This window comes from Lepisosteus platostomus, chromosome 13 (assembly GCF_059453375.1).
Source record: "Lepisosteus platostomus isolate fLepPlt1 chromosome 13, fLepPlt1.hap1, whole genome shotgun sequence".
Classification (NCBI taxonomy): Eukaryota; Metazoa; Chordata; class Actinopteri; order Semionotiformes; family Lepisosteidae; genus Lepisosteus; species Lepisosteus platostomus.
The window spans coordinates 28,746,988-28,770,669 of record NC_142623.1 but is presented as its reverse complement, the minus strand read 5'-3'; the positions used below and the strand labels follow the sequence as shown (position 1 = coordinate 28,770,669).

The window sequence follows — 23,682 nt, the reverse complement described above, 5'->3', positions numbered from 1 at the left end:
TTTTACATCTCATCAGAAGGACAGCACCTTTTTTACTGTAACTTTTCTTGTATGGACATTACAATCCATACAAACTGCAGCATAAGCACTCTCTAGTGGTCCCCTTAACATCTCTTCCTGCAGCAACCTTAACTGTCCAGGAGGTCTCCCATCCAGGTACTGACCAGGCTCACACCTACTTAGCTTCACATGTTGCTAGTTGTGAGCTGCAGGGTGATATAGCTGCTGACCACTTGTAACATGTTGTGTAAAGCCAGCCTTTTGAACTAGTTTAAACCAAGGATAGCTAGTATTGCTCATCCCAAATTTGTAAAGTGTTTAACTAAACAGTGGTTATGTTGACCTACAGTTCTGTTATATCAACGATAATGACTGTAGTGCAATTTGTTTAGCCATCACCTTACACAATTTACACAATCACTGGTCATCTATAGTGAAATAATACACGATCAACAGAATAGGGGTTTAATCTTCGGATTCCAGGTGGTTGTAGGACGATGATGTATCCTTCTGCTAACTGCTTAAGTCAAACTGAGCCAATAAATGGCCTGGCTGCAGCTGTATAAATGAATCCTGTTCAGGTCGACATTGCAAGTCAGAATTCATTGACTATTCCTATAGCTGCTTAAACAAATTCTTTAAAATAAAATAGAGGTGAAATCAAAATTGTACGATGCAAAGTACATAATATAATATAATATTTTATGTTTACACAGGGGGGGTGGACTGGGGTCTTTGTGGAGAACGATTTCTTCAAAACCGCCAGGAACAAACACGGGAGAAAATACTTCGAAAACGCCCCTCTCTCCCCTGTCCCTGAATTTGAAAGAATTTCTTTCTCATACAGAAGAGTCCAGAGCAGTCTAGAAAGATCTTAAACCTCGCGAGAAGACGGGTGCGGCGAGATTTTGGAGGTGAAACTGAGTGAGCAGCCGGCTTCTCCGTCCGCAGCGAGACCCTTTCATCCAGTGGCAGTGCGGAGAATGATTTAGCAAAGGAAGAAGGAAAACTTTTATAGATCCGTATTTACTCCACTCTTCTGGCTTTTTTTTGTACTCGCATTTAGTTTTGGAACTCCGAGTCGACATCAATTTTGAAATACGATCCTTTCTTCTGAATAGTTATTTTGTAAAAAAAATAGCCTAGAAAGAAAAGATGTCAGTGGTTGGTTTTGATGTCGGTTTCCAGTCCTGCTATGTTGCAGTAGCCCGAGCAGGAGGGATTGAGACTGTCGCCAACGAGTACAGCGACCGCTGCACACCGTGAGTATGGAAATCTGTGCCTTTTCATTTATTTCTGTCATTAATAGACGCGTTTAATTCCCAGACAGCGAGCACAGCCAAGCAAGGCTTTGAGTTGTGAGGCCTTGCGTCATTGTACAGACAGCACACGTGAGTAGAGGTCCATAACGAGCTGCTCCGGCTTTCATGTGGACGTTTATGGCTGTCTCTTTTTGGCTTCCCTCGAGAAACTCGCCTGCTTTTGTTTTCCCACTTCAGACGTTATGGTTTAGGGTCAGTTGAGCTATGAATCGATCAGTTTTGCCTGCTATGAAAACCGGTGAACGGGTAACTAGCGGATGTTGTCACCTGCGGCCTGTGTCGTAAAGTAGGTACAGTCAAGGAATATTCCAGCAATAAGCGCTCGAAACGGACGGCTGAACCATTTAAACCAGAAACGCGTCTTTTTATTTTTTTTTTTAATGTAAGAAAACGGCGTTCTCATTTAAAGTTGAGCAGTTTCTCTTACTCCGCTGTTCTGGTTTCATTGTTTCGTTTCATTGAGATGTGCCTTTTCATTAGGGGGTGTCGTCTTGTTAAAGCTGATTAAAAGAAAGATGTGTCTCGCAGGGTTCCATAGACTGGAGTCAGTTGATATTCTTGGACGTTGAATTTCTGTCTGTTGTGATATTGTGCTGTCAACTGAGGCACTTAACTACTGCTTCTAGATCATGGCTAATGTTATTATAAAGATAATCCACGCCGAGGCATTACCCTTAGAGGAAAATGGATGCTGCCTTAATTGAACAGACGGTTATATTGCCTTTTGAGCTGCACACTTATTTTAAAAATGTCCTAATTTGTGCTCTTAATATGATGGAATTATTTGCATTTATTAATGTAAATTTAAAAAAAGCATTGCCTTTTGTATGTAGGTGTTCAAAGATTATGATGGTATAAGACATGTAATTTTCTGTAGTGTCTTCATTCTTCACAATGGCAAAGTATCAGGCTCAGTATTGAGTGAAGTGAACATCATCAGTGAAATAGGGAAAAACCTGATTGGATTGGATGCTTATTTGCATCATTATAGCGTCTGCTGGAAAAGATCACTGTGACTCTGGTCTCTTATAGTGAAATGTTTCATGCTGCATCAGTGTCGACAATCTATCATCTGTATTCACCTGTATAATAATGGGTTGAAGATCATGTTTGACAGCAGGACTGCTTGAAGGCTTTGTAAAAGGAATTCAAGTTGGTAGCTCTGACAACATGCATAGGCAGCACAACATTTTGGCTGTGGAACCTCCTTCCTTCCTTTTCCTTATAAAAGGAAACTGAGAAAAAAACTGCTGATAACGTAATGAAAACTTCACTTCCCTCTTTTTTAGATCATGTGTGTCCTTTGGACCAAGAAATCGTTCAATTGGTGCTGCTGCTAAAAGCCAGGTAAGACTGCTGATGTTTCCTACAGTGGGTTGGTGTGACAATATTTAATGTAAATTTGTACCCACCTGTTTACTAGCGTTCTGTTAGTATGTAAAAGTAAAGCCATATTTGCCATATGTAATAATGAGTTCAGATTTGTCCAAAAAGTACAATGTATGCATCTGGACCTCTTTAAAAGTACCTCAGCTCCTGCATTTCATACATCGTTTATTGTATTTGTGTTTGTGGTATGCAATCAGTCTGCTTAGAAAACGATTATATATCATTTTAAAAATATGTTGCACAGAATATTGATAAATGTGGTGATGTGTGATGTAGACAACACATTTTGTTCATTATTAATAGTAGTATGATTTGGAGCTAGTTGGTGTATTTACTTTAGAAATGAATGCAGTCAACATTATCACATTGTTTTCTCCTGTAGCTCGTCACAAATGCAACGAATACAGTGCAGGGCTTTAAAAGGTTTCATGGCAGAGCCTATTCTGACCCGTACATTCAGTCTTTAAAATCCGGCCTGGCCTATGAACTTGCCCAAATGCCAACAGGAACAACTGGCATCAAGGTAAGAATGATCCAGATATGCCGAACATCTCTGAAATTAATTTAAATTGTAAATGATAGGATTACCCTGATAATTATTTACTCAGATTTTTTAGAACAAATTCTGTGTAAGTACAAGTATTCCCTGAATGCTCATGAAAAAGAGTTACAATTTTTTTTATTGACCTCCGTGATCTGTAAACACATTTTTGTTTAACTTTCTAGCAGTGATTTGACATTAAACTGATGTAGTACAAAAGTGTTTTGATAACTATGAAATTTTCCTATGCTAGAATGTCATGAGCATTTAATGTTTCAAGAATAATGCTGACTAGCCTTTTTTAGAACAGATAAAAATATTAACAACCAGGCTTTGTGGTGTATCTTGAATGTCTTCATATAGGTGATGTATATGGAGGAGGAGAGGATTTTCAGTGTTGAACAAGTCGCTGGCATGCTGCTGACCAAACTAAAGGAGACGGCTGAAAGTGCACTGAAGAAACCTGTGGTAGACTGCGTCATCTCTGTACGTAGTTTTATACTAAGAAAGCTCTTACACATTGCACTTTGCAAAACACGCTCATTGCAAAATGTACAGATTTCAGCCTGACCTTTATAGCAGACCTTTACAGGGAACTGCCTTTTTTTTTAATTCTTGCGTTTGCCCATAATTCTCATTAGTTTCCAGCAATCAGTAAAATATCTGATGTGAGCTGTTTATCTCTGCATTTTAAGTAGTTTTTTTCAGCAGTGGAAATGGACAGTTCTTAAAAGGGTTAAATACAATTTTGATGAACGCTAGTTGTAGAATTGTAGTCAAAACTCTTAGCTGTCTGTTGTATTGCTTAAGTAACATTTTATAACTACAATTTGAAGCATTCTCTCCTGTTTGAAATGTGACTTTTCGAAGTATATCTCCTTCCTGAGGATCAACCAGCCTGCACACATTTTCAGGGAACATGACCTATATAGCGATCAGTAACTCTAAGATGATCTTCCATTCTGTTGATCATATTTAAGAGCAGTGTATATATAGAATCAAACACGCCTTTTGTTGCTGGGGTTTTAGGGTTTTTCTGTGTTTCTAAACATGAATGTATCTAGCGATGCTTTTTGTCCCATCTCCCTAGGTACCTTGCTTCTACACAGATGCAGAGAGAAGGTCTGTAATAGATGCAGCACAGATTGCAGGTCTCAACTGTCTGCGACTCATGAATGAAACAACAGCTGGTAAGAGAGCAAGGCTGGAAAGTATTGATATTTGTTAGGAAAGGTATTTGAATAATTTTGTTGAGGTCTATATTTTTAAATTCCTTAAGCTGCATTTTCAGGACTTGGCACATTTTCTTCTACAGCATGCTTTGTGAGTGTCAGCGAGAAATTTAACATTTTGAAGTATTGTATATGGTACCAAAGCTCAGCAATCTAGTTAGAAATGGTAAATCTCATTGCATATTGTTGCTTGATATTTGTGCATTTTTATGTTTCCTGCAGTGCTTATGTTATACAACATGATGCTTTAATACCACATATTAATGTTGTTAATTACAGTGGCACTTGCATATGGAATTTATAAACAGGACCTTCCTGCCCCAGAGGAGAAGCCACGAATAGTAGTATTTGTTGATCTTGGCCATTCTGCATACCAGGTTTCAGTATGTGCCTTTAACAAAGGAAAGCTCAAGGTAATTTTATTTTTAAGACTGCTTATGTTTTCTAATTTGCATGAGGTCACAGGGGATTACTAGTTCGACACACCAAGAACCAACTCCCTTCTTTTAGGTGACACATTTAGCCTCACCTCCATATTATAACTGTAGTTAAGTATTATGCTAAAGCTGAAAATAATATAAATATTTGGAAAAATATTGTGAGGACTCGGGTCATATTGGAATATGCACAGTAGCTGCCAGGGGTCAGCCAGCATTGTTTCATTATCTGTTACAGACATTTGCTTTGTAGCAATGACTGTGAACACCTGTATGCTAAGATGAATAGCCTGAACTGACGTTATCATGTCTTCTATGGTTTTGCACAGTATGCATTGGATTAAGTGTTCTGTGACAATCCGCACATAAGGAGCAGTATTACATGAGGAAAGAGCAAGCCTCTAAATTGTCACAATCAGGAACAGAACAGTAACAACGAAGTCAGTATTGTAGTTTGCTTTAATATGAATTGTGGTCTAAAGTTAGTGGTTTCTCTTACGTTTAGAGTATTAGTTCGGCTTTTGGGCATCACAAATCATTTCCGGAGAAAGCATGCCAGTGTGCGTTGTAATTGGAAATGCAACAGGATGTTGCATCAAGTTCTGCACACCAGCATGCATGTAATATAGTGGGGTAGAGCTTTAATAAGTGTTTATTAAGGTGGACACTTATCTTAAATATCCCCAAAAAAATAAGGCATGGGTTTTATTTTCATTGTTTCATGGTTTTATTTTCATTTTCATAGTACAGAATTTAGTTTTGTCATTGATAAGAATATGCACACAACACCCTAAAAATAATTGATTTTTCAATGTCCTGTTTTTTTCCAACTTTTTAGGTTCTTGCAACAGCTTTTGATGTGAATTTGGGTGGCAAGGATTTCGATGAGATTTTGGTGAATTATTTCTGTGAAGAATTTGCCAAAAAATACAAGTTAGATGTTAAATCCAAGACCAGAGCGCTATTGAGGCTGTACCAGGAGTGTGAGAAACTTAAGAAGCTGATGAGTGCCAATTCTTCAGACCTGCCTATGAACATTGAGTGTTTCATGAATGATATTGATGTGTCTGGAAAAATGAACAGGTAGTGTTTTTGAGTATATTCTTAATATACTTAAACAATATGGAGTATAGTAACATTTTTTCTCAGATTATATAATTCAGTACTTGTTTATTAGTAAAAATCTAAATTACTGTGAGTCTGCAAAAGTAAAATGCAGCATATGCCATCATTTAATAGGATTTCTATTAATATCTCATTACTGCACTTATTTTTTCAGAGGTGCGATGGAGGAGATGTGTGCTGGACTTTTGGCTCGAGTGGAACAACCTCTCCGCAGTGTGCTGGAACAAGCCAGTGAGTGAAAATATATTTCAGTACATAGTGGAATGGAGCAGGAAGTGAAAAGTAACTGGGTGTTTCAAACTATTTTGTTTATAAAAAAATACATTTTCTACTACCTTAGGATTGAAGAAAGAGGACATCTATGCTGTTGAGATTGTGGGGGGTGCGGCCAGGATCCCTGCCATCAAAGAGAGAATCGGCAAGTTCTTTGGTAAAGAGCTTAGCACCACTTTAAATGCAGATGAGGCTGTTGCACGAGGCTGTGCCCTGCAGGTAAGGTTTTGTACTTTATGGTTTATAATGACTGTAAAGTTATGTAATCAGTGTTACATCCATTACTTACAAAATAAAATGTGATTTGAGTATGATAAGGGTTGTTATTCACAATTTTCAGCACAGCTGCAGAAGAACAAAGCATGACTTAACTCTAAAAACAGCATCCTTGTGGTCTCCACATTACTTGTATTTATGCTATTCATCCACAGAAGCAACCCAACAACTACAGTACTTGCTCTTTACACACCTAACATTACTTTCAGTAACCGGAAAATTTAATTATGGAACCTATGCAAGGTTTTACATGTATAAATTTTTTATGTGTCTAGTCGGATTTAACCAGGGCAGAAGGTGTAATGTTTGTAGGCTATACCTAAGACGTGATCATCATAGCCACTACTGTTAAAGGAAGCTAAAAGGCAAACATGCCTCTGCAAATATGTTTCTTATAGACTATTATAAGCAGTATTCATAATAATGAAATTAAATTACAGTGAGGTAAATTATTGTAATAATGGTGAGGAGCATCTACTTCAGACATCTCTAATCTGAATTGCCACTCAAGGTATTAATATTTACAAGAGACTGGAAGAAGCATCACTGACAGCACTGGTTTGAAGTGCAGTGTGAAAGGACTTTCTAAGTGGCTTAACAAGCAGCACGGCTTGTTGCGAGCACAGATGTCTTAAAATTCTGAATGAGCAGTTTTCCATGCAAGAAGTCTATATTAAGTGGTGACTTTTCTCCACAGTGTGCTATCTTGTCTCCTGCATTCAAAGTGCGAGAGTTTTCTATTACGGATTTGGTTCCTTTTCCAATTTCCTTGAAGTGGAACTCTGCAGCAGAGGAAGGAATAAGGTAAATATCTCATTTCATTTTTCTTAGTATTTTTTAAAAAACATTATCAGTTCATCCGAAATTAAATTGCACAAACTTTTTGTTTTTTTTTACTTTAGTGACTGCGAAGTTTTTCCAAAGAATCATGCAGCTCCCTTCTCCAAAGTGCTAACCTTCTACCGCAAAGAGCCATTTTCTCTGGAAGCTTACTACAACAATCTTAAAGAACTACCATACCCAGATCCCACTATAGGTGAGAGAATCTCTATCCCCTTCAAAATATATGGCATTTTATTGTCATTGAATTTCATATTAAAACTTTACCTGCGACGGACAGGCATCCTGTACACTGCCTTTAACTCATTGCTTGCCGGGATAGGCTTTATCTCCCCTGAAAGTCTGAATTAGATGAAGTGGTTAGAAAATTGATTAATAGAATAAAAAAATATAATCAAACACTCAGTTGATTGGCCCACATTGACATTGTGTGCTTTCCCTACAGGTCAATTTGTGGTACAGAAAGTGGTTCCCCAGGTTTCTGGTGAGAGCTCAAAAGTGAAAGTGAAGGTTAGAGTGAACATCCATGGAGTTTTTAGTGTATCCAGTGCCTCTCTAGTGGAGATACAGAAGTCTGAAGAGGGGGAAGAGCCAATGGAAACTGAGCAACTAGTAAAGGAGGAAGAGGTAGTAAACTTCTCTATGAATTCTATTGCCAATCAGTACTTAAAGCTGTTTCACCTAGCACCTGGTTTACAATACAAAGCTCAAAGTAAATTTTACTGAATGATTATAATTGCATAAACAGGAAAAGTCAATATACAAAGAGCCCCTAGAAACTGATTAAAAGAGGGCTTGTATTGACAATTAAACGATAATGATCTTCAATTATGCATGCCCCTTTTTAAGTGATATACAGATTTCTGCGTTGGTTTTTGAAACTACTTTCTTTTCTCTAAACGTTTTTACTGTTACTGTTCGACAGCAGTAAAATGTAGACATACACTTGAATATTTATGAATGCTTCTCTGTATACATAGGATAGAAACTTTCCAGTGTTTTATTTAAAGAAAATGAGTAAATGATGAAGTATTTTATACATTTCTTTTCTTTAGAGTAAAATGCACGTTGACCAGGAAGATCAGAAAGCCCAGGGTGACAACCAGCAGAAGGAAAATGCAGAAAAAAAGAATGATGCAGATGAAATGGAGGTAAGTGAATACTAACTTTGTCATTTCACTGTGAACAGGTTCATTTCTGTTAGTTGTGTGACATAACCAGAAGATCAAATGTTTACTCTTTTTTTAAAAAGCTCACTTTTATATATGTTTCTTTTGTTGGTTATTTAACAGAAATATTTGCTTTTATATAGATTTATTAATTTTGTAAAGTACATCAAATTCTTCAAAAATGTTTTAATTTCAGACTTCACCAGAAGATGCCAAACAGGATAAGAAGACTGATCAGCCTCCACAGGCTAAAAAGCCTAAGGTTAAAACAAAGACTGTGGACCTTCCCATTGAAAACCAACTGCAGTGGCAACTGGCCAATGATATGCTGAACCTGTTTGTTGAAAATGAGGTAATTGCTTAATAATTGGCTAACCGAGTACATTTTTTATTCTTTCTCTTATGGCCTTAAAGCCAGGGTCAGAATTTAAAAACATTTTGTAAATAGCTTAAACAAGTTTGCAAAAAAACGTTCTGCATGAAAGTAAAAGCGAACAGCATCGTTTGGGGTCCTCTATTTGAAAGGAAATTGTTGCAGTTGTTTCCCGAAAGTGTCCTGTATAAATGGAGCTCTTTGACAAGCACTGTAAATGCTGCCAGTTTAAACCTTGTGTTGGTATGTAGTAAAGTTGGAAAGCCTTGAAGATGTGGCCTCCAGCTATAATTAAGCTTAGTGTTGCTTTAAAAGAGTTTAGAAACAATAGTTTAAATGAAAATACACCAATATTGTACCTCTTACCTTACACAAATGTGGTTTATTTATCTTTCCTTACTTTTGAATTGCTTCTACCCTGGTCATGGTCGTTTGCAGAGTGTTATAGCATTGTCTTTTTCTTAGGGAAAGATGATCATGCAGGATAAACTTGAGAAGGAGCGCAATGATGCCAAAAACTGTGTGGAGGAGTATGTGTATGAAATGAGAGAGAAGCTGCATGGGGTCCTGGAGAAGTTTGTCAGTGAGGCTGTAAGTATATTTGTCATTTCATTGACATTAGTTTGAATGAATTCTGACATGTGCCAGCTTATGGACATTAGTCACTGGACACATTTGTATAATTATTGTGCTAGTTTAATATAACTAGTACTTTAAATGTTGACACTACAGGGCTTTTCCATATCAGTTGTGGATGCTGGTATGATAGGTGTCTAGTTATAACTTTTATTTAGGATTTTTTACTTTTTTTAAACTTTAGAATTGAAAAATATTTATATTGTGTATATAAATTGGGAATCTCCATTTGTGCGTTTGGGCAGATAGTCTCCTTGATTGAGCTGTTCATCTTTTCATCTGTTACAAGCCCTGAAGTAATGTACATCGCTGTTTAAAGGAGAAGTAGTTTGCTCATTCTTATTGCAGCACACCTGCAGGGATCCAGGATTGTATAGGAGTTACTCTCTTGTTTGAAGCCAAGAGTTCCTTGGCAAACTAATCCCAATAGTACCCAGGTAACCAGTTGTGTATTGCTGCTTGGGCAATCCTAGGCACAGTTGGCTAATGGGAGCAGCCAGACTTGAACTGCAGATTTTGTAATAATTCGAAAGAATATTATGAATTAGAAACTATCTTATTAGTGTTGCAAAAGGCTTTAATAATTAACATTTGTTCCCCATTGACAAATGATTTGAATTTATAGGACCGAGATGTTTTCTCATTGAAACTTGAAGACACAGAAAACTGGCTATATGAGGATGGAGAGGACCAACCTAAACAAGTGTACATTGATAAACTGTCTGAACTTAAGGTAACGTGGCCTCCATTAATACTGCTATCTAGTGAAGGACTATGTGTCTAAGAAATTGTCTAACTCCAACAAATTGTTTTCCCCCACCCACAGAAACTTGGTCAGCCTATCCAGGAAAGATACCTCGAAGCTGAAGAGAGACCAAAAGCATTTGAAGAGCTTGGAAAACAAATCCAGCAGTACATGAAGATAGTTGAAGCCTTCAAATCAAAGGTAAGGAGTTATTGTTTTTATTAAAAAATTGCCTACACTTTAATTAAAGTGTTTGGAGATTTAAAAGTACATTGGCTCACTCGTCCCAAATTTAATTTTTGAAAACTAAAGACTGCATCTGCATGTCTTTGTATCTGAATACACAAAATCATTTAATGTAAAGGAAAGTTCAAGTGTTTGTACACTTTTAGGCACAAAGCACTCAAATTTCAGCCTTTTGACTCAAATAAAAAAAACTTTTCTAATAGATATACCGTTAAATCTCTAGGCCATCCGTACGGCACATTCTTACACAGAAAAGTAAGCTTAAATGTCACTGAATTCAAGTGAGTTCTGTAAATTCTTACAGGAAAGTTTAGCAATAGATGTGCTTTTCAGGGCTACAGTGATTTAAAAGAGGACTTTGGAATGTGAGTTTGTTCAAGACAAAAATATTTGGACAGGTAGTGATGTGGGGGAAAAGCATATACGGCTTGTGGACTACATGTAAATTAAAGAGATTGTGGTTTATAATTGATAATGCTGTAATAGAAAGTTGAATACAGACATGTCTGCAATTCTGTAGGTTAAGGGAGACTTTATTTATTTTTTTTAATTCCAGGATGAGCAATATGAGCATTTGGATGCAACTGAAATGGAGAAAGTCGATAAGATGGTAAATGAAGCCATGATTTGGATGAACAGCAAAATGAATCAGCAGAGTAAACAGAGCCTTACATTGGAACCCATCATCAGAGTGAAAGAAATTCAGTCAAAAACAAAGGTAAAAGACGTGAATTTGTGAATACTAAAATGGGCAGTAAAAAACAAGTATAGTAAATATCAACAGTCTAGTACAATAACAATCAGACTAGAAGTAAACTGAGATTAGAATTCAGTTTTAATTTAATGTTTTCCTAAAAATGTTTTGTGAAATTAGTTGTACATTTTTTGTATGTATTGATTAATTTATGTCTTGGGAAGCGCGTGGGCCTTGAAAAATGAACATTTCTACCTCCCTTTGTTGCCAGTGTAATGGATCTTGTTAAATGAAATGGAATGGATCCACAACTTAAATTAGAAGAAGTATTATCGTCTTAGATCTCTGAATTTCTCCAATTTTATTTTGGGGGTTATTTATACTTCAAGCCTTCAAGTCAAGGATTTGTAGTTTGTAAAATTGTGACTATTGGAATTTAGTGCTATTTAGTTTATTTATTTTGCTCTGTGCCCTTACCTCCTAACTGTATATTTTAATTTCTTCCTAGGAGCTTACTTTGGCTTGCAATCCCATTGTCTCAAAGCCCAAACCGAAAGTAGAGCCACCGAAAGAGGAGCAGAAGGCAGCAGAACAGAATGGCCCAGTAAATGGACAGGAAAACACAGACGCACAGCAGCCTTCCAGCACTGAGAAAGCAGCTGAAAGTACAGGCCAGTCCAACGCTGACTCCACAGACCAAAAGCTGCCTGAGATGGACATTGACTAACAAGCTGCTGCATCTTCCAAGTGCTACCAACATCTGAAATGTTATGATAGCCTTTTGAGAATTGTTATTTAGATGGTCTAACTTACCTTAGTCATATGCCAACATGGCATTTTTCATTAAAAGAATCAGTCCATATATTGATGGTTACGTAGGAGCAAGTCACAAACATGATGTAACTGAGAACTGCGTTCTACATGGTCTAGCAATTTATGGGTTGTATTCAGTGTTTCAATTTATAGTTCTTATTTTTTTAAATATTCAATTATTATTTCTGATTTTCATTGCCACTATTTTGGAAATATCTGTGCAAAACCATGAGCCCTGAAATAAAAAATACACTGTTTTTTTTGTAGTCAAATGTGTTTTTTTCCATAAAACAGATTGGCAACTGGCTTCATAATGTTTAAGAGGTTATACAGGTATTTAATATAAATATGTGAATTAATCATTTGTTCTGTAAATCAAAATAATTGAGAATAAAACTGTAATTGGTTCAATTTTGTATTTTGCAATTTGTTTTGGATTTGTTCTCTGCGGGATTTTCTGCAGACATCTCTGTTGGTACAGTTAATAGATTAATTTGAGACCGTCCCAGAGTAATGTATGGATCTGGTAATAAAATAGGATATGAAAAAACAACATTGTTAAAACTTCCAACTAGTGGCATGGAATGAACTTGTTGATTTTGTATACAGTACTTATACAATTATGATGCATTAAACAACAGAGTTGTATGGTATGTAAATGTGTTCTCTTGTTATGGTTAAAGCTGAACTATTTCTCTAAACCTGATAATACATTTTTTTTAAATCTTCATTGATTAGTGGGCTCTATTTCGTAACCTTTCATCAATGTCTCCTAATTCACAATCTGATGTGTACACTAAAAGGATTTTTTTTTTCAAATTGGATATTGCGGATAAGGAATCTGCCAGTAATGTGAAATCTAGAGAGATCCCGTCAGTTATTGAAGTCCTCCAGTGGTGGTGGAATTCTTTTCTGTAAAATTGTTTGCACTGTCTCTGTTGTAAAGGCACATCACAACTGGCCTGATGAAACATTATATGCTGGTGTCTATTTTTATTCTTGATACTTCCAATTTGCTATTATCACTGCTTTTAATTTCAGAGAAGTGAAATAAATAAAATTCTTCACCATGTTGTATTTGGTCATACTTTTAAAATGTGCTGCAGTCATGTAAGGAAAATATTTCAGATTAGGAATGTTTTTCAAGGTAGGTCCTTGATTATTGTCTTCTTACATTATGAACATGTATTTTATCTTTGTGCAGTGTTATGAGAGGTGAGACCAAGTATTTTTTTATATATATACTTTATATAGAACTTTAGGATCTAAATTGAAGATGGAAGGCTTTCTAATCCATGAAATCTCAATTTTATGTCCGCTTCAGAGCTTGTCAATGGGAATTGGATCACTTTAAATTTTTGTAAACAAGTTGCTGTGTTTGGTGGCAGGCTCAAGTTTATTTTCCATTTCAGCAAGTCACATGCAGTTTACATGTCTGAACGCCAATTAATTGCGGGACATTTTTTCAGTAATTTTTCAACTTGTACCTTACCATAATGAGGGTGACATTGATGCCTTGAAACCTTTTTCATTCATGAAGTTAAGCAAATGGACATATATTCTCAACATAATATTGCTCTCTGAAGCGCTAGAGCCTAACTCGGCTTTCAATGAGCACATGGCAGGATTCACTGTGGATGGGATACCAGTCCATTGCAGACACCAGGGCAAGGCTCTGCAGAAGCCTTTTGACCTACCGGCATGTTTGGACTGTGGGAGAAAACCAGAGCAAGAGGACGAAACCCGTGAGAAAACGGGGAGAACGTACGTACTCCCACAGATACCACCTCAGGAGTTGAACCAAGGTTCCCAGCACTGCACCACCATGCTTATAAACACAAAAGATTATTAATGAACGAATGAGCGGAAACATACATAACCCTGTAGCCTTCATGTTTAGTTCACATAGTGTACAACATTTACTGTACCTGCGCTAATACTAAACCGTCACGATGTCAACCCGTATGCTCCGTCTGCATCGTTGTTATTTTTGGATTGCGAGAACATGATGTTTTCGCAATTATTACGTCGCTATATACGTTGAACAAGGGTAAAAAAAAAATTTCAAAAAATTCTGACGGAATTTCACTAGGAAGACACTGTTGTGTATGAACATTTACTGAGGTTTATAAAGTACCACGTTTGTCTTATAGCTGTAGCACATGGTCTTGAACCCGAGAACAGCCCACATCGAGAAAAGCTCAAGGAAGACTGAAATGGCAAAGCCGCAAACATTAGGGTGCTGAATGGCACTGTGTCCTTTAGGGGGCAGACCAGGTTTTGCAAGCTCTTGGTTGCGTGTTCAGCTCCTCCCTTGCTGCACAACTGAACCCTGGTCCCGGTCTTCCTGTCTGTGGGGAAGAGTAAGGTAGGCGTGGAAAAAAACAAAAAACCGTATAAAATAACGTGTATGTTTGTTATAATCCTTTAACTGCGTCTTAGAAATGCTACAGTTTCGGTCATGAATGTATGTTTCCTCAGATTTGATCTTTTATCGTTTCTAATCTAGGCTTTCAGTTTGTCACTTGCATAAACATGTCTATGCAGACCTGTTATATAGGCTACTTTTTATTCCCTAACTACTGCACTATATACTTCCGACTGCGGAATATATAGGTTCTTGAGGTGTGGTACTATAAAACATAAAGTGAATCTGTGTTGTTCTCAGGAGAGTTTTTGTTGCTCCAGTTTCCAAACTGGGTCTTCCGAATATGGGTCTCGTGTCGAAGAAATGTCATGAAATGACGTCACAAAACCTTCACCCTGTGACAGTACTTGTCTACAGTTTAATAAAAGTAGTCTAAATATGAAAAAAGGGGAAAAAAACAAAGCGCTTTAGGGAGTTGTGTGTTGTGAACTAATTCTCACCATGTCATTTCTTATCCCACTAGTTTATTTAAATGTAGGCTTGTGAGACTAGAACTGTGGGATTCGGGTTAAGCGTAAATGAGCGTGATGCATTTAACGACATAATATCAAATGAAATCTCACTAAAGCAAATCATATGTCTTAATATGTAGCTACCTAGCTTTAGAAGGACAGAACCTTAGAGAATTGTGACCTGTGTGAAAGTCAGTCTTTATTTAAAAGGCAGGTGTTAGCTGCACCACTTTTGTTTACAAGCAGTTACACCAGAGACAAATATGGTTTCTTCCCAGTCTCAGTCAACAGCTTCCATACCTGACATGCGTCTTGCCCTTATCTAAAACACTAGCAAAACTAAAATGTTGAAAGTGGGCAGGTAAGCACATTAGGGGTTTGGAGCCGAGAGTGCTGATATGAGAAGCACTGATGCGTTGATAACACTGTGTCAGTTTACTGAAATGGAGAAATGCAAAGTGTGCTTTTACGGAGGAGTGACCTGTTGTGGTGGGGGTGTCCGGTGCTTCTCAGGAATGTAAATGTCCTCGGAGGATTTGGAAGCGCAGGAGGATGAGCTGCTGGCTCTAGCGAGCATCTACAATGAGGAGGAGTTCCACAGGGCTGAGTCCGCCCAAGGAGGGGAGATACGCATCAGCCTGGAGCTGCCACAAGATTTCCGAATATTCGCTAAAGGTGAGAAGCTCTTGTTTCCCTTTACTCTGTGCAAACCCACTGCCTCATTAAGGGCTTAAAATGCTTCGTTACATAACGAGGGTGGTTCTCGGAACATTGTGGCTTCTGAGCACACTACATGACAGCTGTCTTAAATTTGCCTCAGTGCTGCACTTATCTACATCTTTGGCCAGTTTTTCTTTCATTGAAGGACAGTTCAGACGCAGTGCATTTGGGGCTGCACAAGATTTTGTTGGTGAGTATAGCCAAACTCTCACCTGTGTTTCAGCCTCCTGAAAACAACAGTAACAAACTGTGGGACTCAGACAGTGACACAGAGGGGAGCCACCGATACCTCAGAGAGAGTATAGCCCACCAGCCTATTAATGCCCCAGTTAGCACTGGGCCAGCCTTGGTTCAGTTTTCTCTCAGGCTTGTTGCCAAAAGCAAATCGGCAGTACCTTATGGCCAGTACTCTCCCAGTCCTGAAATGCAAGCTGTCAGTGAGCTCAGTTTTAGCATTGCTTTCAATAACAACTTGGGAGGCCGAAGATTAAGCAATCTCTGCTTTTTATCTGAACTTAGTCCTGGTTTGCTGAGTTTCTGACATAGCCCAGACTAAACCACTTTAGGGTCATTATTGGCAATCAAGTTCTGGAGTCTTTTGAATTTGGAATTTGCATTACTGCAGATTTCCCATATGTGTAGTTGATGTGAATTGAAGTAACTTTTTATAGATCAGCACATAATCAGAAGTGGAGTTGATCTATTACTACAGGTATAATAGTTCCAAAAGCAAATGACATCTTTTCCTTTGTTTCTTTTCAGGGGAAGAACATATTAAATATCCAGTGTCTTTTCTACCGACTCTCATTTTGAACTTTGAACTTCCATCAGATTACCCTTCGAATTCTCCTCCAGTCTTCACTTTGAGCTCCAGATGGCTTTCAAGAGTCCAGGTTATTTATTGCTTTCTGTCTTGAGGAGTGGTAGTTGATGTTATTGAGCGTTCATTATGAAGTTAGGAGCATAGACTAATGGATATCAGTATTATTATTAACAAAGTTTTAGTATAGTAGTATTGGATGCATATTCTTTGTATTTAAAACAATGGAGATTTGAAAAACTTAAGTTATAATAAGTTGTATAATAATTTTTCATAGCATCTTTACAGGTAGCTTCTCAAACCGCTTTATATTAAGAAAAAAAAAGCACGCTATGAGAGGAGCCAGCAGGATTACACGATTTTAGTAAGGGTTTGGAATACAATAGGAAAGCAATGGGGCAGTTCCAGTTAAATAAAAGCCCTTCTAAAGAAGTAGGTTTTGAATCTTGATTTGGAAGTGCTCAGGGAAGGTGCTCTAATGACAGAAGGTGACAGATAGGAAAATTAGCTGAACGAAAGTTGAGAAGTGGGGAGTAGGACAATAGTAGCTCAGACAGACACTGAGGTTCCAAGCCATGCAGAGCCTTGTAGGTGAGCATGAGGATTTTAAGTTGACAGGAAGCCTGATAGAAAGCCAGTGCAAGGACTCCAGGACAGGAGTAATGTGATCACTTGCATGTGAACTAGCCGGGATTCTGGCTGCAGAATTCTGGACACACTAAAGTTCAAAATGTAGTGCAGAATGTGTCGTATCATGACAAGTGGGCTTTTGTCAATTTTATTTTTAGAAAACAAACCACCTTTTACTTTATCACGAGTTTCTGAGCTATGAGGCGTTTTTTTTTCAGCTGGGGACTCTGTGCAAGCGCTTGGATGAGCTGTGGCAGGAGAATGTAGGGAGTGTGGTCCTCTTCTCCTGGATTCAGTTCCTCAAAGAAGACCTCTTTAGCTTCCTGAGCATCGAGTCCCCGTTGGAAGTCACGAATAGCAATAAAGGCAAGCAGGAGCGAAAGAAGGAAGGAGCTGGCAAAGACAATGCAGAGGACACAGAGAAGGACTCGAAAGAGCAGCCAGATCCCCGGGCTATCCAAGAAGTAGATCCCCGTAGCAACCTCCTGCTTCAGCTGTTGGATTTTGACGAGATGCAGCAACAGAAGGCCTTTGACAGCAAAATGTTCTGCTGCAACATCTGCTTCTCTGAGAAGATGGGATCTGAGTGCACGTGCTTTAAGGATTGCAAGCATGTGTACTGCAAAGAGTGCATGAGGGATTACTTCCAGATCCAGATCAGAGATGGCAATGTCCAGTGCCTTAACTGCCCAGAGCCTGAGTGCAGCTCTGTTGCCACACCTGCTCAGGTACCCTACATTAATTTTACAGCAATCATCTAGATGTTTCATGAACAGGATTATGTACAGCACCATGCAATATTAAAGATGTGTTTTACAGGTCAAGCATCTGGTTGGAGAAGAGCTTTTTGCTCGCTATGACCGTCTCCTGCTTCAATCCAGCCTGGACCTCATGGCAGATGTTGTGTACTGCCCTAGAAAGATGTGTGAGACAGCTGTGTTGGTAGAGCCAGACACCACCATGGGTATCTGCCCCTCCTGCCAGTATGCCTTCTGTACCCTTTGTAAGATGGGCTATCATGGGCTGTCTCCATGCCGGGCCACAGCAGGTAAGGAAAAGCCCAGCAAAGCAATTTCCTGGTATTCATCCATTGCCAACAAAAGCATTCTAAGGCATTGAACTTGATTCTGCAGACATGTTCCTCTCAGTCAGTCCACCAGTTTTAAACTGTCATTTATTTTATTTAGGAATTAAATAATAACAATATAACTTTAACTTTTTTACATTATTTTATGTACTGTAGGACCTTTGAAACTAACTTCTCAAAGAGAAAAAAGTAAACAAGGAGAAGAGGTCACAAAATTAGCCCAATTAAGAAGCATGGTTGAGAATGCAGAAGATGCAAGGGGCTGACACAGAACTGATTAAGTAAGATTCTTTCCAAAGAAGAGGGCTTTGAGTCTGGATCTTAGAGTACTCAGGGAAGGAGACTCTCTGATTTCCTTGGGTTTAGAATTTCAGAGCTCTGGGACAAGAGAAGGCCCTATTACCCACAGACTGAAATCAAACTTTGACACGCATTTGTTAAAGATTTACCCACCTTAGTTATTTACGATGCTTTGCATGCAAAAATAAGCTCAGAGTTTCTCCCCCGGTTTCTCCTACTCAGGGGAGAAACTCTGGGGGTTGATGCAGGGAATTTAATGGCAGATTTCCCATAGTAGATGAAAGCCAGTTTTTTAGCTGTGTCTTCTCTAATTACGCCCTAATATGTTGATAATGTGAGCAACGTTAGTTACACATTTAAACTTCAGCGGAGCTGCGAGGCCTACGTGATGAGTATCTGAAGGCCAGCGAGGAGGAGAAGCAGTTTCTGGAGCAGCGCTTTGGGAAGAGAGTCATTCAGAAGGCGGTGGAGGAGTCGTTCAGCAGTGAATGGCTAGAAAAGAACTCCAAAGCCTGTCCACGCTGTAGCTCAAACATTCAGGTACTGTATATACAATGAATATATGTAGGTACCTGATACACAGATAGCAGGCATTAGTAGTAAATTATTACCCAGAAGAAACAGAGAAAGTTGGTTTTGCATAATTTTGGTGGTACAGTGGCTCTGTGGCTAAGAATCTGTGCCTGTGGCTAGAAGGCTGTTGGTTCGTTATCCTGCGGCTGGCAGAGGAATCCTACTCTGTTGGGCCCCCTGAGCCGTATACATGGCCTGTCTTGTGTCTCTCATGGAGAGCAAGTCGGTATGCGGAAAGACAAATTCCTAATACAAGAAATTGTATATGGGCAATAAAGTGATCTCTTATCTTAATTTGCACCGGTGCATGCATCTATTTTGAAAAGGAGTTTGTTAATTATGTGCCATCTGGATATACAGATGCAATAATGTGCACAACAAATTACTCCATTCTTAAATTTGATGTTATACAATTCCAGAGTTTTTGTTGTTTTGTTCAGCCCTCTATAATATGACAGTTCTTGATGGAATCTGCAATTGTATGGTTACATTTTGTAGTCTTATGTTGATGTCTCTCAAAGAAAGGCTAACCGGTGGGGACTCTTGGTTTACAGAAGGTGGACGGCTGTAACAAGATGACCTGCACCAGCTGCAAGCAGTACTTCTGTTGGCTGTGTTTGGGCCCACTGTCAAGGGTCAATCCATATGGCCATTTCAACGATACCTCATCTCCCTGCTTTAATCAGTAAGCTTAACATTTTACTTCACATATAGTGATCATTTACTGTATACAAATCAGGCTACTAACTTGCTGCAGGACATTATAATGTCATTCCAGTTTTAGTGAGGACAAAACAGAATGATCTAGACCAGGAGTTCTTAACCTTCTTGAGATTGTGACCTTTTTTGGGATTAAAAATATTTTGTGACTCCTCCACACACACACACACACACACACACACACACACACACACACACACACAAATCGTCACGTTGTATAAATTGTAAGCCTACTCCCTTAATAATGATAATAATAGTTGGTATTCATATAGCACCTTTCATGCAATATTTTGCAACTCAAAGTGCTTGTTACAAAAAATTTTGAAAAACTTTAACCAACTTAAAATAAGCGACATTAACAAATTAAAAGAACCATGCACAAAGAATACGAATAGCACTAGAGTTATATGAGAAAAACAAAGAGTAAAAAAAATAAGTTTTGAGCTGCCGTTTATAAATATCCACAGAGCCAGCCTCTCTAATATTTTTAGGAATACTGTTCCAGAGTTTGGGTGCGTAGTAGCAAAAGGCTGCCTCTCCAGTGATCCTATGCTTAATTTTTGGAATAATCTCTTAAAAGTTGTGTGCTTGTTGCACTGGCCTTGATGGAATTTACAATACGAACAGTTACATTCATTACTTGTTTGAGTTTCTTAGCCGGTAGGGCTTGTCTATGAATCAAACAATGTGTGCGCAAAGCAAATAGAGCAACGGCCTGTACTTTCATGACTAGCCCACTGTGTTTGCCAGTTATAGCTCATGCACCGTCTGAGCAGATTCCCACACACTTGTTCCAGTCGATTTCATGCCCACGTACATATGTGTCCAGCAAAACGAAAAGTTGATCGCCTGTGGCGCACTCGGGAAGATGATGACAGAACAAAAAATCCTCATTCATTTTCTCCCTCTTCAAGAAATATGGCGTAAATGAACATTTCACCATCTCCAGAGACATCAGTGGTCTCGGCAAGTTGTAAAGAAAAATACACACTAGATTTTATCTTAGTGATCACTTCCTCTTCCACATCTCTCGCCATATGCCCAATGTGGTTAGACACAGTATCATTTGACACTGATATCATTACTAGCTGCTCTGCAGCACTTTTCCCCACACATGCTTGAAACCGTTTCCTTTGCGCATGGTAAGAAAAAAGTCTCACCTAACGTGTGTGGCTTCTCAGTTTTGGCAATCCAGTTAGCTGTAACGAAAGACGCTTGAAGTGGCTTCTGGTTCATGGTGGTGGCTTTTTGGAGGGTAGATCGTTGGCCTCTTCGCTCCTGTAGCTTTCGTTCCAAAAACGTATTTTCTCATATTCTTCGGTTTTTTTTCTGTTTGGAGTTTTCTGCTGTGCGTTTCTCCACATTATCTTAAGCTCTCACTCATCCAGTGCCACCTATTAAAAACGCTCCATTGCTTGGCTAATCACAACTACCTTGCTCAAAAGAAAAAAGCGCTACAAATATAAATGCAATTGTGGCCCAACCAATAGAAATTCATGTAGCGCTCTCGCCGGGCGCACCGCAGAGCAGGCTGGGAGTTGTAGCCAGGGGATGGTCTGTGGCCTCCCAGAGTGATCACTAAGTCACCCTGCTAATGTAAATAGTCTTAACCATGCAGGTGTATGCAATAGTTAATTGTTTATCTAAATTATTGTCCTTTGATGCGGAGCCACCCTGACACTGCGTTCGTGCCCCGTTACACCCTAGTGTACGTGTTAAACTTTGGTTGATTCTGTTTCCCCTTGGGACTGTCACTACCCCCAGGTTAAGAACCCCAGATCTAGACAGCGACCTAAGAGCTTCAGGTGCTGTGCTTGGAGGCATGCAGCCCTCGTTAGGCATCGCTGTTGCTCTTTGACCGCTGTTCCACAAATAATAAAATACTATACCATTGGACTTACTGTATTTCCAAAGCAAATCAAAGTTTGAAAAGCCTTTAAGTTCATCATTCTGAAAGATTGTAATTGTCAGTTGAAAGCAATTTCAGTTACACCTTTTAACTGCCCAGGAATGGAAGTACGTTAAATTGTTTTAAATATAAGGGGGAAGCATTCTGACTCATGTATTTCCATGGGCTGACCTACACAAAGTTTTATCGCCTCTTTTTCTAGGCTGTTCCAAGGAGTGGATATTGATGACGATGAGGAATTCTGGAGTGATGAAGAGGACTAACAGCGGAAAGTGTGGATGGGACACATGGCCCGTTACTAAGGAGCTGCTGTACACTGCACCTTATTTCAGAAATCTAGTCTGAGCTAGAGGGTTTTCCCCTGAAGAAGAATGTCTTTATTATCACAATGCAAGCTTATATTAGTGAGCACTTTCAGTTTTGTGCTGAGACTATATTCATTAAAAATAGATATGAGCCATTAGTTTTTTGGATATGTACACTGAGCATATTTATCACAGTATTTCTTTGCACAAAACACTAAAAACAGAAACAAAGTCCAGCATCTTAGTTTGGGAGACACCAAACTGTAGGTTCTGTCCTTTACCTGGGCACTCCTTTGTCCTGCACCTTCATAAGATCCAGTAAAAAGGGACAATCACCCCTTGTCCACAGTCCCTATGTGTGGCATTCCAGTAGCTTACAGTAGTACCAGTTTCTTGATGCTGTCCTGGCAGAAGGCTTTTTTACTGCTGCTTAATTACCATTTTACTCTGGGTTGGAGCTCATTATCACCAGTAGATCTTTGAGTTCAGTTTTCGAGGTGCAAGGAATAAAAAATCATGGGGACAAGATATGGGCTGTATGATAGAGGCACAGTCTGTAATGAACGATACCTGCTCATAAGTTTTATTGATAAATCGTCGAAACTGTTAGAAGTTTGAGTACCTTATGTATTCCACCATGAAGTGGTTATGTAAAAGAAGAACAGAAGAGTGGGATGGATATTATTTTGTGATGTGTGCTTTACAATAGTTCTTAATGGTTTTCAAAGGTCACTTCATCAGATAGCTGACAGTAATGTACAGTTTCTTTAGACTAATGGTAACTGTGTGAAACATGTAAATAAAGCTTTTGGTTAAAACTTGAAAAAGCGTTTTTTTTTCTTTCCCTCTTTTTCTTTTTGTAATTTCTTTCGGCAGACATGGAGGAAGGTCTTTTATATATTATACAGTATATTATTGCAATACTTTACTCGCTAAAGGTTTAATTTCAGAATTTAACATTTTATTTTAACCATACCATATGTACCAAATGCTTTAATACCTTTTATTATGAGTGGTTCGTCACAGTGATATTGAAGACTGGATTGCATCATGCAGTATTTTTTAGATGCAGAAACTTAACAATATGAAAAGAACAAAAAATGACCTGACTTAGCCCGTGGAATATGGTTAATATGAAAGATAGTTTGTTGGCAATTCAGAATAATATAAGACACGTCTCAGTTGTAAACACCACAGATGAAATATAGAGACCATGTAAGTGTGTCTTCCGGGCTTTACACCGGATCACAAGTTGTTTTTTATTTATTTAAGCATTAACAGCAACAAAGAACACAATACAAACGAGTACTTATAACATTTTAAGACAAAAGCATCGTCAGGGGTACATATTACAAAATACATTCAAATTATGAAAAAACCCACCGGATCACAAGTAGTAATCGAAAGAATTTAACAGATGAATGTGGAAACAATGCGTATTACTAAACTAGAACATGAAAAACATTTAATTAAGTGAAGAAGCTGTGAAAAATATTTTATTATTTACATTGCGGTATTTTTTTAGATTTGCTAATGCCATTGAACCGTATGTCTGCGTTAGGTCTATCCATTTATCCTATCTGTTCAACAATTACCGATTAATCGTGGATAAATCTGAACTAACGTA

At 38.4% G+C, this 23,682-nt stretch overlaps 2 protein-coding genes across 6 annotated transcripts; both read left to right on the top strand.

The window, feature by feature from the left end:
* The first annotated feature begins 917 nt into the window (after window positions 1–917).
* On the top strand, window positions 918–13,178 carry LOC148650324 (heat shock 70 kDa protein 4-like). Of its 2 annotated transcripts, none has more exons than XM_088604023.1 (19): window positions 918–1,262; window positions 2,612–2,669; window positions 3,094–3,234; window positions 3,616–3,738; window positions 4,343–4,442; window positions 4,764–4,897; window positions 5,760–6,004; window positions 6,201–6,277; window positions 6,387–6,538; window positions 7,293–7,399; window positions 7,498–7,631; window positions 7,881–8,062; window positions 8,491–8,586; window positions 8,801–8,956; window positions 9,443–9,568; window positions 10,239–10,346; window positions 10,440–10,559; window positions 11,161–11,322; window positions 11,807–13,178. In XM_088604023.1, exons 1-19 carry the CDS (start codon window positions 1,156–1,158, stop codon window positions 12,023–12,025), a joined length of 2,547 nt encoding a protein of 848 aa, XP_088460149.1. In that variant the 5' UTR covers window positions 918–1,155; the 3' UTR covers window positions 12,026–13,178. The 2 variants fall into 2 exon arrangements, with proteins under 2 accessions (XP_088460149.1, XP_088460150.1); XM_088604024.1 differs by lacking the exon at window positions 918–1,262 and adding an exon at window positions 1,565–1,608.
* A 1,076-nt stretch (window positions 13,179–14,254) lies between these two features.
* rnf14 (ring finger protein 14) lies at window positions 14,255–22,882 on the top strand. 4 transcript variants are annotated; one of them, XM_088604013.1, is made up of 9 exons: window positions 14,255–14,479; window positions 15,505–15,666; window positions 15,857–15,901; window positions 16,543–16,604; window positions 17,380–17,889; window positions 17,981–18,209; window positions 18,916–19,088; window positions 19,676–19,806; window positions 21,953–22,882. In XM_088604013.1, the coding sequence occupies exons 2-9, from the start codon at window positions 15,513–15,515 to the stop codon at window positions 22,011–22,013; spliced, it is 1,365 nt and encodes a 454-aa protein (XP_088460139.1). In that variant the 5' UTR covers window positions 14,255–14,479; window positions 15,505–15,512; the 3' UTR covers window positions 22,014–22,882. The 4 variants fall into 4 exon arrangements, with proteins under 4 accessions (XP_088460139.1, XP_088460137.1, XP_088460140.1 ...); XM_088604011.1 differs by having other exon boundaries at window positions 16,474–16,604; XM_088604014.1 differs by lacking the exon at window positions 15,857–15,901 and having other exon boundaries at window positions 14,256–14,479.
* Window positions 22,883–23,682: the final 800 nt, after the last annotated feature.

Excerpts from the sequence above, each read along its gene's own strand:
- LOC148650324 (XM_088604023.1), top strand. The coding sequence starts at position 1,156 with ATGTCAGTGGTTGGTTTTGATGTCGGTTTCCAGTCCTGCTATGTTGCA. Across the intron at positions 7,400-7,497 it reads GCAGCAGAGGAAGGAATAAG|TGACTGCGAAGTTTTTCCAA; the intron begins GTAAATATCTCA and ends TTTTTACTTTAG. Across the intron at positions 8,957-9,442 it reads ACCTGTTTGTTGAAAATGAG|GGAAAGATGATCATGCAGGA; the intron begins GTAATTGCTTAA and ends TCTTTTTCTTAG.
- rnf14 (XM_088604011.1), top strand. The coding sequence starts at position 15,513 with ATGTCCTCGGAGGATTTGGAAGCGCAGGAGGATGAGCTGCTGGCTCTA. Across the intron at positions 16,605-17,379 it reads GATGGCTTTCAAGAGTCCAG|CTGGGGACTCTGTGCAAGCG; the intron begins GTTATTTATTGC and ends TTTTTTTTTCAG. Across the intron at positions 19,089-19,675 it reads GCTGTAGCTCAAACATTCAG|AAGGTGGACGGCTGTAACAA; the intron begins GTACTGTATATA and ends CTTGGTTTACAG.